Source organism: Oncorhynchus mykiss, chromosome 13 (genome assembly GCF_057628025.1).
Source record: "Oncorhynchus mykiss isolate SJ-2025 chromosome 13, ASM5762802v1, whole genome shotgun sequence".
NCBI lineage: Eukaryota > Metazoa > Chordata > Actinopteri > Salmoniformes > Salmonidae > Oncorhynchus > Oncorhynchus mykiss.
The window spans coordinates 55,564,372-55,579,755 of record NC_143034.1 but is presented as its reverse complement, the minus strand read 5'-3'; the positions used below and the strand labels follow the sequence as shown (position 1 = coordinate 55,579,755).

The 15,384-nt window shown below is 43.1% G+C and overlaps 2 protein-coding genes across 2 annotated transcripts; one reads left to right on the top strand and one right to left on the bottom strand.

Moving 5' to 3' along the window:
* On the bottom strand, window positions 1-1,627 carry mettl23 (methyltransferase 23, arginine). Its single transcript, XM_021558296.3, has 5 exons — window positions 1,264-1,627; window positions 936-1,040; window positions 579-816; window positions 411-495; window positions 1-323 (listed from the first exon to the last, which is right to left on the bottom strand). The coding sequence occupies exons 1-5, from the start codon at window positions 1,363-1,365 to the stop codon at window positions 164-166; spliced, it is 690 nt and encodes a 229-aa protein (XP_021413971.2). The 5' UTR covers window positions 1,366-1,627; the 3' UTR covers window positions 1-163.
* LOC110486581 (bifunctional arginine demethylase and lysyl-hydroxylase JMJD6) lies at window positions 1,618-12,788 on the top strand. The gene is made up of 6 exons (XM_021558295.3): window positions 1,618-2,078; window positions 3,480-3,868; window positions 3,986-4,272; window positions 6,484-6,619; window positions 7,767-7,905; window positions 8,692-12,788. The coding sequence occupies exons 1-6, from the start codon at window positions 1,950-1,952 to the stop codon at window positions 8,821-8,823; spliced, it is 1,212 nt and encodes a 403-aa protein (XP_021413970.1). The 5' UTR covers window positions 1,618-1,949; the 3' UTR covers window positions 8,824-12,788.
* The last annotated feature ends 2,596 nt before the right edge of the window (window positions 12,789-15,384 follow it).

Below are 15,384 nucleotides of genomic sequence, written 5' to 3'. Positions count from 1 at the left end.
TTTGGATTATCATTTTATTTTAAAACTTTAACAGAACACTACTATACAACTTAAACTATTTTATAATTCATTGAGTTTTGAACCATTGATCTTGTATTGTGTCTTGACTTTGAATGTGCCTTGCTGGTAGTAACTGAAGGATAAATTGACAATTGTCTTTCATTCAGCTTTCCTTGTCCTCAGTTATAATCATTTGTACAGTATGGCTTCCAGGAAGTGTTGACCCAGCTAGTTGATCTTTGTTGGCATGGAATTTCTCCAGTGGAATGTTGAGACACTTCAAGTTCCATTTGTGCAGCATTGCCTCTATGGACCAGTCGGCGCTGAACATACATGAAGACAAAATATCAAAATGAGTCATGTTTACTTGACATTACCTGACAGCCATGGACTGGTCCTGAAAGGCATACCTTCTCTCTTGGTAAGTTGTCCAAAATTGGGCCTCAGGGTTTTTTCTCAAGAGGAAGGAGATGGTCACCAGGACATTTTCAAAATCTGAAAGTTGTAAATTCAGTTGAGTTACAGATCTTGACGATCTGTTCAACATTTTCCATACTAATTGGTCAGTCTGAACTCACCTTGCGGCTCATAGAAAACGTCTGATCCCAAGATGATGTCTAATGGAGGGAGGAGCAGAAGGTCTGGGGAGACTTCTCCCCAGGTAATACCCACCACAAGCACATTGGGCAGTTCATTCACTTCACAGGTGCGCCTACAGTTCTCCAGACACAGTGGAAGTTCTGCACTGTCTGACAAGATCACTTGTGCCCCACACTTTGCTGCCACCACACCAGGTAAACTCACGCCAGCCCCAAGCTGTGAACAAACAGCAGTGCATTCTGATTCAATAGTTTGTTTTAGAAACAAGTTACACATTTACATGGTAAATATGTGAATTGGAGTGTACTATCAATTCGTTTGGTTCAGTAAATTACCTCTAGCACTGTTTTGTGCATCAGCTCTTCCCTATGTGTCCACACATATTGTGCTAATACCACTGCACAGGGCCATACATGCATCCCATATTGTGGGTCAAGGACCTAGTACAGAGGGGAGAAACGACATGATTACAGTTCACATGATGAATGTCAACTTCCATTGATTCAGAAAAGTCTGCCTGGCAGGATATATTCTGTACATCTCTCCAAGGAACTCGGCAGGCTTCAGGGCCAATTACCACAATGCATTTGTAGGCGAACAATAGTATTTACAGGAACATCGCTGGTTCCAAATGGCAAAAGTGTAGAGAAAGTGCGCAAAAACCTCAGGGATGGAAACATTCAGTGATTGCTTCGGGTCTTCGTATTCTTCGAATGTGAACGATTTCTGCACTATGTTGGACATCTCAGTTGCTCTGTTTTCCATTTACCATCCCAATTGTGAAAGTGAGAGTTAGTAAATCAATTCAATGGTAAAACGTTACGTTTACTGTCATAAAACCCATCTCTTCTAAAAAAAAACAGACACGCTTGCGACTGTCTGCTGGAGGACGGGAAAACGTAGAACGTATACAGCCAATGACATGTGCTAATCACTGGTGGGAAGGCGTATTTTACATTTTATCCAATCGGTTTTATGGCTCGCTCTTATATGTGACCAACGAGCTTCCTGCGGCTCAATGGGTGGGCGGGCTTCAAATTGTAGGGACCCCGGGTTTGGTTGCAAGAGCATTGTTGTAGTTAGCTGCTTAGCTAATTTTATCTGGGCAGCTTCCTCCTCGCTATTAAAAGTGCGCTAAGAGCAACATTTTAATTTTAAGGCCAACGTGTCGTGTTTCAGTAACACCAACAAAGTACTCGTATGAAGTTGCTTACCGTTTAACTTTAACTAAAGAGTAGCCACTCAACTAACGTTCGCTTCACTATAGTTACTAGCAAGTTAAGCTAGCAAATGTGTTTGTCTATGCACCCCAGTCTAGCTAGCTAGCTCAAGTGCCTAAATTCGCAGGAATGAACCATAAAAGTAAGAAGAGGATCAAAGAGGCGAAGCGGAGCGCCAGACCTGAGCTGAAGGACTCTTCAGACTGGACGAAACATGACTATTGCGAGACTTTCGATGTGTCACACCGCTCAGTGAAGGTAAACTGTCGGTAGCAAGCTATCCATGCTAGGCTAGCCAGCCATGTTAGCTCTTTCAACACGTTTCACCTTACAAAACCAGTGCGGTTGGTCACGTAGGCTGCTGCTGCACTTTCAGCGCGCAGCGGACTTCATTGGCGCAACTGTCAAATCGGTCAGACTGGACTCGAACGCTGTGCCACATCCCATTCCGTTAATTATTGACCACATTAGTTTGACGGTGTATAGTTATTTGTTTGTGAAATAGTGACATTGTTACATTTGTATTTCATTGAGGCTTACATGTGAATATTATATTAGCCTGTCACCACTAACAGGTAGCCAGCCTACTGACCCATGTTCTCAGACCCAATAGACAGCTGAAGGTATTTTGTCCACCTCGATCCATTGTTTATATTTTATAAGACGACTGTAATTGTATTATGCCTGTAGGAATTATTGCCCTTGTCCTCAGAGATAAACAACTACCATGGTTAGGAAAGCCCATACCTTTTCCATAGTGCGTCCTGATAAAACACTGTTATATTGACACAATCACTACAATAATGTATGATTGATAATGCATTGATCTTACAACCAACTTAATTGTTAACTGTATGTATGAAATAAGCCCAATGGCGGGCATTTTCTTTGCTCCATGTGGGATACTGGGTTATTGCCAAGTGGTTCAGCAGGAGATTTGTTTTCATCACAAGAGTTAAGGGCTGCTCTGGGTTGCTAAGAATACCCATGACACTCAAAGCTTAGGTAGTTTCAAGAGTTGTCCTATAGGTTAACAACTCATCTCAGCATTTTTGTTTCATTCCTTCTCTTTTGGGGTTGAATTTCTGAACTTAACCTCAACCTGGGGCCGCAGGTAGGCTAGTGGTTAGAGTGTTAGACTAGTAACCGAAAGGTTGCAAGATCGAATCCCCGAGTTGACAAGGTAAAAATTTAATTCTGCCCCTGAACCAGGCAGTTAACCCACTGTCATTGAAAATAAGAATTGACTTCCCTAGTAAAGTAAAATAAATAAAGTTGACTTTCAGACCCCGTCATTCCATGTAAAAGCAGAACAAAAATGCCCATGGCCCATTGTATTCCCTTTGCCCCAGATCAAATGGTCTTCCTCCGAGTCTACTCCTTAATGTTCCAGTTGGTTGCATTGCATTCAAAAACAATTGATCTTTTATTGTGATGCAGTTTTGTAAAACACTCAACCTCAGTCCGTGAGACCAATACTATTCTAAATGACTGGGAAGCATTAAGTCAGAAATGACTAGTGTTCCCTTCGAATTCAGTACAAAGTCATTTATATTGGTAGAAAGGTTATTGATTAAAGTAGTCGTACATTCATGAAATATAGCCCTCAACCCTCTCTCTTTCACCCACACAAACTGACATGACATATGCGTCTCACAGGACAATGTTGAGCGTGTGGACACCCTGCGTCTCAGCGCAGAGGAGTTCATCCAGCGCTTCGAGAGGCCCTACAAACCTGTGGTGCTGCTCAACTGTCAGGACACCTGGCCCGCCCGAGAGAAGTGGACCATGGAGCGCCTCAAACGTAAGTACCGCAACCAGAAGTTCAAGTGTGGTGAGGACAACGATGGTTACTCTGTGAAGATGAAGATGAAGTACTACGTGGAGTACCTGGAGTCCACACAGGACGACAGCCCACTCTATATTTTCGACAGCAGCTACGGCGAGCACGCCAAGCGCCGTAAGCTGCTGGAGGACTACCAGGTGCCAGTTTACTTTAGGGACGACCTCTTCCAGTTCGCCGGGGAGAAGCGCCGGCCTCCTTACAGGTAAGAGCTATTCTCAGTAACATTGTTAACTAAAACAGCTGCAATGTTATTGTATGTTCTGTGAAGTTGAACTAACTCTAGTAACACCTGTCCCTTTATTTTTCTGTCTTTTCTCAGATGGTTTGTAATGGGTCCTGCCCGCTCTGGCACTGGCATCCACATTGACCCGCTGGGTACGAGTGCCTGGAATGCCCTGGTGCAGGGGCACAAGCGCTGGTGCTTGTTCCCCACCCACACGCCCCGGGAGCTGATCAAGGTGACCCGGGACGACGGGGGCAACCAGCAGGACGAGGCCATCACCTGGTTTAACGTGGTGTACCCACGCACCCAGCAGCCAACATGGCCTGCTGAGTTCAGACCCCTGGAGATTCTGCAGGGACCAGGGGAGACCGTGTTTGTTCCTGGTCAGTGGGCTACCGCTGCCACTTTATAGACTTTATATGTCTGGTCTGTCTTTCACTTAGAATACTGTTTGACTGGAGAGAGAGAAGTAGTTTTAATCTTCAGCGATTTTGAATCATTTGTCAAGATCTGAAAAGGCCAGGGTTCAGTTAGTTAGGAAATATATAAAAGTAGGGCAGAACATACAATGAGTATGAAAGGTCTTTGATGAGAAGTGATATACCAATGTTATTTGCTGTGAATACATAAATTATAGCTGTGTTTATATGTACATATACGCATATATACAGTACCACTCAAAAGTTTGGACACACCTACTCATTCAAGGGTTTTTATTTTAACTATTCTCTACATTGTAGAAAAAAAGTGAATACATCAAAACTATGACTTAACACATATGGAATCATGTAGTAACCAAAAAAGTGTTAAACAAATCAAAATACATTTTATATTAGCCACCCTTTGCCTTGAGGACAGCTTTGCACACTCTTGGCATTCTCTCAATCAGCTTCATGAGGTAGTCACCTGGAATGTATTTCAATTAACAGGTGTGCCTTGTTAAACATTCATTTGTGGAATTTCTTTCCTTAATGTGTTTGAGCCAATCAGTTGTGTTGTGACAAGGTAGGGGTGTTATACTGAAGATAGCCTAAAATAGTAATAATAAAAACCCTTGAATGAGTAGATGTGTCCAAACTTTTGACTGGTACTGTATATGTGTGTGTGTGTGTCATACACTCACCAGCCAGTTTATTAGATACACCCATCTAGTACCGGGTTGGATCCCCCTTTGCCTCCAGAACAGCCTGAATTCTTTGGAGCATGGATTCTACAAAATGGCGGAAACATTTGTTGCTCAATTGATATCAAGGGACCCTAACGTGTGGCAGGAAAACATTCCCCACACCAATACACCACTGCCACCAGCCTGTACCAGGCAGGATGGGTCCATGGACTCATGCTGTTTACACCAAATCCTGACTCTGCCATCAGCATGATGCAACAGGAACCGGGATTCGTAGGACCAGGCAATGATTTTCCACTTTCCAATTGTCCAGTGTTGGTGATCGCGTGCCCACTGCATCTTGTTTTTAGCTGATAGAAGTGGAACCCTCTGGTCGTCTGCTGCAATAGCCCATCGTGACAAGGACCGACGAGTTGTGTATTCTGAGATGCCGTTCACACCACTGTTGTACTGCGCCATTATTTGTCTGTTTGTGGCCAGCCTGTTAGCTTACATGATTCTTGACATTCTCCCTCGACCTCTCATCATGGAAGAGGTCACAGGACTGCTGCTGACTGGATGTTTTTTGTTTGTCTCACCATTCTCTGTAAACCCTAGACACTGTCATGCGTGAAAAGCCCAGGAGGGTGGCAGTTTCTGAGATACTGGAACTGATGTGCCTGGTACCAACGATCATACCAAACTCGGTCGCTTAGGTCACTCATTTTACCCATTCTAATGTTTAATCGAGCAGTAACTTGATGCTTCTCTGCATGCTTTATATAGTAAGCCACAGCCACATGACTCACTCTGGAGGAGCGATCCATTTTGTATGTAATAAACTGTCCGGTGATATGTAATGTATGTATTCACAGCTTTTCACTTTCACTATGTAGCTGGGCTATCCTAGCTATCCCGTTTCTGCTAGCTCTCTCCATGAATATCAACAAGAAGTGTAGCCGCCACCTTGTTTACAACCACACTTATTGTAGGGCTCAGTGATCAACATGGTTGCAGAGGTTAATCCAGTGTTACTGACCTACCCTAATACCCTGCATCCTCCTGCGTTAACTGACTGATAAGATGGGATTAAACTCTGTTTCCTTTGGATCTGGTCCAGATCTTGAACTTTTCCTGTTTACTCAAGTTGGAGACCAGAGTATTAGGTCCTGATGTCTGAGAGAGTGTATGTGAGGGAGTGTATTTGTTTCATGAGCAGAACCCTGTTGGACAGGCTGTTCTGTCTCCTCTGAAGATGTCCATCCATACCTTACTATTTCTGTCTATCCACCCACCTCTTCCTCCACTCCATAAAGGTCTTGGAAACTAATAACTAAGATTTTCATCAAAATACCCCGGACAGAGTATGTTTTCTGCAATGTTAGAAGGTCAGATGTACAAAAATACACCATGGCCATTCTGTGTTTTCTTTTCTGTGGTTTGGTGATCCGAAACCTAATCCTGGTCATCTCTGTTGCTTGTTCTCTAGGAGGCTGGTGGCATGTGGTTCTCAACATGGACACCACCATCGCTATCACTCAGAACTTTGCCAGCACCACCAACTTCCCCATCGTGTGGCATAAAACTGTGCGGGGCCGGCCCAAACTATCAAGGAAGTGGTATCGGTAAGCACTCCTAACAGAACCCCCACAGCTGTAGGAACACCTCGTGAAAGAAGAAACTTTAAAATATTTTGACTGTCGGGAGGCTGTGTAATATGAGGAACAATTCTGCACACTGGGTTTTGCGTCACTGTTTATTTGGACCAATTACGATTTAGCAGGGGTGAACTTTCACCTGGCATCTTTAGAATTTTTGGATGGGAAGGGGTTAGTTTGGCCCATAGATGACCGAGATGATTACAGAGAAGGGGATGTGAACCTCTAGAACCCCCAAACTCATTTTTTCATTGTTCCCCTCTAATCAGGGACTGATTTGAACCTGGGACACCAGGTGATTACAATTAATTATCAAGTAGAACAGAAAACCAGCAGGCTCCGGAACTCACAGGGTAAGAGTTGAATACATCTGGTCTATAGGATCCGCCCTGGTTCTGCCAATCGCACCAGGCCAAACATGTCACGACCACCCCCTCCCATCAAATCCAGTAGCTGGTCAGAGGGCAGCATTCATGTAAGATTTGGTTCTGGGCTTCCAAACTTATGGGAACCAATAAAAAGAGTGTTGGCAGGTTCTGTAAATAATGGGTCATGCCCGCTTTGGCACTGGCATCCACATGGAACCTCTGGGTACGAGTGCCTGGGATGTGTTGGTGCAAAGGCACACGTGCTGATGCTGCTTCCCCACCCACGAGACCCGGGAGCAGCGAGGACCAAAAGCCCCAGTCCATACATTGGGCAACATTTTCGGGGTCCAAAGGGGCACTGATTTGTGCAAAAACTACTACAAATTAATTTATAATCTGGCAGCGTAATTTAATTTAACTTCTTCCACAATGTGTGTTATATTGTGATTATTTAACTAGAGTTTGATATCCAAGCAATACATAAATAGTCGCCTCCTTATAATGGACCTTCCTGAAGAGATGTTTCAAATTAAATCATACTGCCAGATTGAGGTTTATAGTAGTTTTTGCAAAAATGTCACCCATAGCTACCTTTGTAGGTACCTCAATGGGAAAATACATTGTAGAAGAATGGCCTCTATTCCTTTGCATGGTCTTTCATGATAATGCTCTAATATATTTGCACCCAGATCCACAAACTTCCACAAGGAGGGTATTTATTTTCATGCATAAAATCTCTCTCTTAGTATCCTGAAGCAGGAAAGGCCAGACATGGCTACCCTGGCAGACAAAGTGGACCTCCAGGAATCGACTGGCATTGCCTCGGACAGCTCCAGTGACTCTTCCTCCTCCTCTTCCTCCAGCTCCTCTGACTCAGACTCAGAGGTACATCCTGTTCCCTCAAAAAACACACACACACAGTGTGACATTCACACACATGAATATACAGTAGCCTCCAACTCTAGGGACCCCTGAGCTGGGTGTAAGATAGAGGGCAGCAGGCACCTGTTCACATGCGGGCAGATGTCACGGGGTCTGCCACACATGTGCATGTGAAACGGCCACACATACTGTATAGCGCCACACGTCCCCTCACTCTGAAAGGCTGTAATGCAAATGTCCTGTCTCTCACTACTGCATGCAGGCAACAACATGCCTTGATATTACATTTAGAAGCCAGTCAGAGATTACGGAAGTCTAGATGGAAGAAATTACAAGTTACTATTGTTCCCTCTAAGTTGTCCTGCTGGATCACAGAAACGTGACCACGGGTCTTGGGTTTCTGGTACTGGGGGAACTGGTGTTGAATAGCTTGGTGGACAGCATGCCCCTCCAGTTACATATACATCCATATCAGGTTGGACTGTTGGTTGGGGGTTACCCTTGTGTAATGGTTGGTAGGCCCTGCCTTCCCCCTGGAGAGAATATTCTGTTCTGCTGACTTGCGTGTTCTACTGGTTGAATAAGAACACTACTGTCATCAGATGATTGTCTGTATATAGCATATTAAATTGGTAACGGTGTTTGTGAGTAGACAGTGTGTATGAGGGACAGTGACACCTAGTCCCCCCCCTATTATGTAAATGGAATGTAATAGATATGTAGTATGTTCTATGGAGAGATGTATCCAAGACCTCCCCCACCTCTCTGGTTTGCCCCTCTCCCCTACAGGCTGAGTCGGGCTCGGAGGGGGACGCCATGTCTCACAGGCGGAAGAAGAGGAAGACGTGCGGTATGATATCCAACGGAGACAGCAGCACCAAGGACGACTGTGTCAGCAAAGAGCGCAGCTCCTCCCGGTGACCCCCTCGCTCTGCCCCGCCTCGCCAAAAGGCCACACCCAGGGGGACTTTTGCATGAAGAGCAGCCAATTTGTTTGTTTTCATTGGTGTGTCTCCAAACGAGAGTCTGGTGGCCCTCTGTCAGTCTGTTGGATAGATAAGAGGGTCAGCCTACTCCTAGGCTGTGATAAAGGAGATTCCCCCTGAGGCGTGGACCTGCTGGAGGTTTATCTGCCACCGCTCAGCTTCTAGTCAAATGTTAATCTATATTGCTGTTGCTTGTGGGGTGTGGGAAGAGCAGTATTTCAGTGCGAGGGAGGGGTGTTGACCTTTGGAGAGAGGTGGGCTGTTGCCTTGTTGTACACCAGGTACTGGGGATGAGGCAGGGAGCCGGCTGGCCTGTCTCCTCTACAGTGCCATGGTCTTATGTTGCTCAGTGGGGAAAAGTTTTCTATTCACAGTGAGATGATGGCTGGATGGATAGATAAGTGTGCTTTGGATTGACTTCACTTTGCAGTACATGGGATGCCAGTTGAGTTTTATCATGGCAGAGTTGACCATCTTTAGATATTAAAGTGTACTGTGAGTTTTGTAAGTTGATAATGTATGACAGGGTAAGGGTGGAGGGAAATGCTGCTGCCTTAGTCTGCTAAAAAGCCACTGATTTATATTTTTTATTTAACATTTATGCTTTCATCCTCTGGGCTTCTTTTGCTAGTAACAGTTGAACTGATATGCATATGTATTGCAATCAAAACAGTTAATTCAGAATCAGTTAATTCAATTAAATGGTTAGCAAATGAACAGTCCACAATCCAGGCAAGACCATTTAACAGATCTAAAAAGCAATGAAAAGATTGCATAGTGGCATTTCTCTTTCATATCAGATTTATCTGCTGTTGACATCTGTAGTGCAGACTAATGCACACATGTCTAGTGAAACAACAGCTTTTTCAAGACTTAGCCCAAGTCATCCAGCAACAACTGTAAAGGCCAAGGGATCCCCACCTGACTTAGATTTAGCCGGTTCAGCTTGACATTCAAAAGCTTTACCTTTTAGGAGGAAATTGCCTATACTACACTCCCTTAGCTCCAGGTTGGGTAAGATGAATCACTCTCAGGTGCCACAAATGAATGTTGGGCTATCAACAACAAAATTCCACCCAAGAAACAACAACAATATTGCCTGGTTATGTAATGTTTCTATTACTTTAATTATTATATATATTTTTTTTAACCTTTATTTAGCTAGGCAAGTCGGTTAAAAACAAACTCTTATTTACAATGACGGCCTACCCTGGCCAAACCCGGACGATGCTGGGCCAATTGTTCGCCGCCCTATGGGACTCCCAATCATGGCCAGATGTGATACAGCCTGGATACGAATCAGGGACTGTAGTGATGCCTCTTGCACTGAGATGCAGTGCCTTAGACCGCTGCACCACTCGGGATTAATTTAATTACATATGGGTTACTCACACAATTTTCAAATTTGTATGATAACAATTGTTATTGTCTCTCGTAAAAGTGAGCCCGTTGCTGCTATATTAATCAACATTTTAAGATGAATGAAATCAAACTATTCAAATAATTTGACATTACACGGCTATACTGTAGATCAGGGGCGTCAATTGAAAAAAAATATTCCGATCTAAATTGACATGCCTAAAACCAAATCGAAACTGCGTAGAAATTATAGTGGACATAATTTATAGTCTCTAAACTCTGTCCAGCTTGTTAACAGTCATCGAAATGAAAGCTAGACCGTTTGGGCACATAGAAAATTTGATGGATAGAGAACTATTTTTTGCCAATTTTGCCAGCAAGGAATATAACCAATAGAAGTGGACCTCAGTGAAGACAGAATGTGGCCCTTTGGGGCAAAATGAGTATAACACCCCTGTTGTAGATGCTGGTTTCCCAGACCCAAATCATGCCTATTCCTGGTCCAAAAAGCACTTTCAGAGAAGTCAATCATGGATGCGTTTTAGTCCAAGATTAGAATTAACCTCTTTCCAGGAAAGGAGCCCTAGGTGTTTGATCTTGTGTTCTCATTCCGAGACCCCATTTTATATTCTCCATCACATACAGAAGGGGGCACCAATGCCAGAGTTCTCACACTAGCTTGGCACTAGTGTGTGGGGGTTACAGTCCAGAAGATACAACAGTTGTGTTAAAAGTAGAAATGAGGGCTGGCACAGGGAAAAGTTTAAACATATTGTAGGCCTTGTAGTGGCACATCTTGATCTTATTTCTCTGTGTAGTACAGCTAAGGGGGTTTGAAATGTTGCAAATACATTTTATGTGAGGGGATAGGTAGATATTTTGGACAGTCTAAATTCATGGTTCTTTCCATGTGGCTTCTTGGTTATGTGGCATATGCTGCTCTACAATGATTCAACTGCTTTGTATTTCGTTAGTGTAAATTCAAACAAAAGCAACTAGCTAATACATTACTGTTATTCAGCAAATACAAGTTAATGGTTTGAATGCAGATTCTGCGTGTATAACTTTGTTCTGTGGGGTTAACATGGAGTCAAGTGAATACTGTTTTTTTGTGCTTTAAAAATGTGGCTTTGTCATCTAAAATGATTGAAAGTACTTTGAAATATGTGAATTGCTGTATGTCTGTGCAGTAGGTGTTTTCCACTGTCTTTAGACAAAAGTGCCTATAAGCACCAATTGACTGTCATTGGCCTGCAGATGAGAGGTTGTGTTGCTACTTGTGGTCAATGCGTCTGGTGTTTGCGCTGTTTTTAACCCATTAGGTGCTCATGTCAAGCATTTAGCACTATTACGGTCCCTGGGGTCGGTCACATAGTGCCTTGGATCCGATGAGGGAATGGTGAGAACCAGGAGCCTATGTGGGTACAACTCAGTGGTCTAATGTGGCTTCCTTTGGTCAACCTCTTCCCTTCAGCCGCACTGATCCAAATCTCCAGGACTGGAAAAAGGAAGCCCTCTATTAGGGTTCCGTCAAATTGCTTTCACCTGTCCTGTCTGGCCAGATCAGGGCTTTCACCTGTCCTGTCTGGCCAGATCAGGGCTTTCACCTGTCCTGTCTGGCCAGATCAGGGCTTTCACCTGTCCTGTCTGGCCAGATCAGGGCTTTCACCTGTCCTGTCTGGCCAGATCAGGGCTTTCACCTGTCCTGTCTGGCCAGATCAGGGCTTTCACCTGTCCTGTCGGGCCAGATCAGGGCTTTCACCTGTCCTGTCGGGCCAGATCAGGGCTTTCACCTGTCCTGTCTGGCCAGATCAGGGCAGATAAAGGAGAATGGTGAGAGGAAGCCATTTTAAGATATTTAGATGTACACCCAGACATACCTTGACGCTAACCAGATCATAGTTAATAAATGATTGAGTTAATAAATTATTTTTTCATGCAGCAACGTGTTAATGTTTCATTCTACTTATCCATAGTTTCATCCATAGTTTCATCCCAATTTATCAGAATCCCTTTACAGATTGTTTATAGATTCTCAACTAAATCAATAAATTGTTCAACTAACTATCCAAAAACATTGGCCTACCCTTAGCCCTTACCTTAACCCCATATCAGTAGTGTTGCATTTGTTAGTTTTAGTATCTGTAAGATTACTAAACTGGTACCTGTGATGGTAGTTGCCAAAGCAAACCCTAGTGAATCATAAATACTGAGGAAGCAGTAAGTCACTAGTATGGCTGGCTGGAATTTGCCTGTGATAGTGTCAAATTGGGCAGGGCATTTGGCAATGGGATATTCAGTGATCTGAGTACACACAGTTTGTTTTCATGGACATTGTGAACATCATAAGGGTAATACAGTGCCTTCAGAAAGTATTCACACCCCTTGACTTTTTCCACATTTTGTTGTTACAGCCTGAATTTAAAATGGATTACATTTACATGTGTTTGTGACTGGCCTACACACAATACCCTGTAATGTCAAAGTGGATTTATGTTTTCAAAATCTTTACAAATTAATAAAAAAAATGGAAAGCTGAAATGTCTTGTCATAAATATTCAGACCCTTTTATTATGGCAATCCTTAATTTCAGGAGGAAAACAGTGACTATCTAATTTCTGTAACCTACACAGATTCAAGACCCGGGAGGTTTTCCAATGCATTGCAAAGAAGGGCACCTATTGGTAGGTTGGAGCATTTAATTATTATTTTTAAAAATGTAATTGAAAATCGCTTTGAGCATGGGGAAGTTATTAATTACACTTTAGATGGTGTATTAATAAACCCAGTCAATACAAATATACTGTACAGGCTTCCTTCCTAATTGAGTTGCCGGAGAGGAAGGAAACCACTCAGGGATTTCGCCAAGAGGCCAATGGCGAATTTAAAACCCCCTAGAGTCTATTGACACACCGGTGTGTCAATTTAAGTAACATAATACAAAAATCCCCATCAAAATCTGTCAGGTTAAGCTAGATATGTTTTTTTTCCCATGGGCTGCATCTCAGTCCACTGCATCCGCCTATGTGGCCCTTCCACATTTGCGGTTGAAAGTGTCAGAGCTACAGCGCAGTTTATCAGACCAGAAAACGTCTGTAGCATCTGAATGGTTTGGCCTACAACCAATGTTCCCTCTAATTGTTTTCAGCACTGAGCAAATTTCAGGTCTGCTGGGTGCAAACTTGAACATTGTGAAAGTTCTGTGCAACTTCCAGCACGCGTTTACTGTGAACACTGAGGCTGTAATCAAGTAGGCTACTGTGGCTATTTGATCATAATGTAGGCCTACCAGAGTGGCCTATCATCAGAAACAATGGAGAAAATGCATCCTGTAACATTTTAACATGGAAATAGGTATCATTCAGCCTACAGTAGTAGCCAATGTGTAGTGTTCATTGTAGGCCTATATTCCATGTGACTTGAAAAAAAAAACATGCAGAGCATGACATGAATCTGTTTAATGTCCTTCAGACAAGGATGTGACTGAAAATGTTGTGCTGTTTGATGCAAGGAACCACTTTACAAAATAAAATGCATCATTATTACCATACCGTTATTACAGAGAATTAGACAAATTATGCTACCCTCTGCCTATTGGCTACTTAGTTTATTCAACCGTGTCTGAAAATACAACACTGCCCCTTTAAGACAAGAACAAAGCTATTTACTTGACTCACTTTTCAAAGATTACTAGAAATGCACACGTGTTGTGTTCTTGTAGGAAGTAATCACTCCCCCATTTCAAATCATCTATAACTGAGCTAATAACTCACTATCAAATGGTATGAACAAATGTGCACACGTGGCTACATGTAGCTCTCGCTTAAATCTCAAAACAAGCACATCTACTCATGACTGCTCGTGAATTATTTCTGCCACCGACATACAGGAAAACGGTTCCAAATTAACAACATTGTTACGTACTCCACCACTCATGTTATCTACATGATTAAATATCCATGTGGGTTGTGTTATGTAGGTAAAACCTCTCCTTCTCTAAAACAGAATCAGTGCACATAAAAGTTAAATCAATAGAAACGACATGGACGAGACAGCCTGCAGGGAGGAGGTGAGGGCTCTCGGAGTGTGGTTTCAGGAAAATAACCTCAGACTCAACATCAACAAAACAAAGGAGATGATCGTGGACTTCAGGAAACAGCAGAGGGAGCACCCCCTATCCACTGACGGGACAGCAGTGGACAAGGTGGAAAGTTTTAAGTTCCTCGGTGTACATATCACTGACAAACTGAAATGGTCCCCCCACACAGACAATGTGGTGAAGAAGGCGCAACAGCGCCTCTTCTACCTCAGGAGGCTGAAGAAATTTGGCTTGTCACCTAAAACCCTCACAAACTTTTACAGATGCACAATTGAGAGCATCCTGTCGGGCTGTATCACCGCCTGGTTCAGCAACTGCACTGCCCATAACTGCAGGGCTCTCCAGAGGGTGGTGCGGTCTGCACAACGCATCACTGGGGGAGGTGGATATATCACCCTCCAGAAATGATTCCTGAAAGGTCTTATGAAATGACCATGCATGTTATGTTGTAAATGTGAACATGAATTATTGCCATCACTTCATTTTACTCTTAATGTTTTTTCTTGCACTGTACCAAATGATTTATGAAAATCTACTTGTCCTCATTGTGGTTTTATAGATGTGTATAATACGTTTTATGTTCAGACTTTATTAGAATAGTTATGAAATGCACATTGTTAAATTTTGTAACACTTGCTTATTTTCCCCCGACTCCAACCCCATTTTATGCATTGGACCGATGTGGATGGAGCAATGTCTACATAAGGGTACAAATTGTAAAACCCTCACAAAAGCTCTGATGAAGGCCTTGAGGCCGATACGTAAAGCTTAATTAATAAAGAGCAGCGATACTAGCAAGAGCGGTGTGCAGGTTTCTTCTTTTTTCTCACCTATCAGCTGGTTCATTCCTACAATGTGGTGACTTTTGGACCTCAACTTTTGGAAGAAAAAATTAAACGCAAGTATTCTATCAGAAAAAGGAAATGTTTGACTTTTCTAAAAAACATATTGGTCAAGCTCAGGCACCTAATTTTTTGGGGTGCATTTTCCAACCTGTAAAGTGCATAATCCTAAGAGGGTGGAAATTTGGAGCCTAGA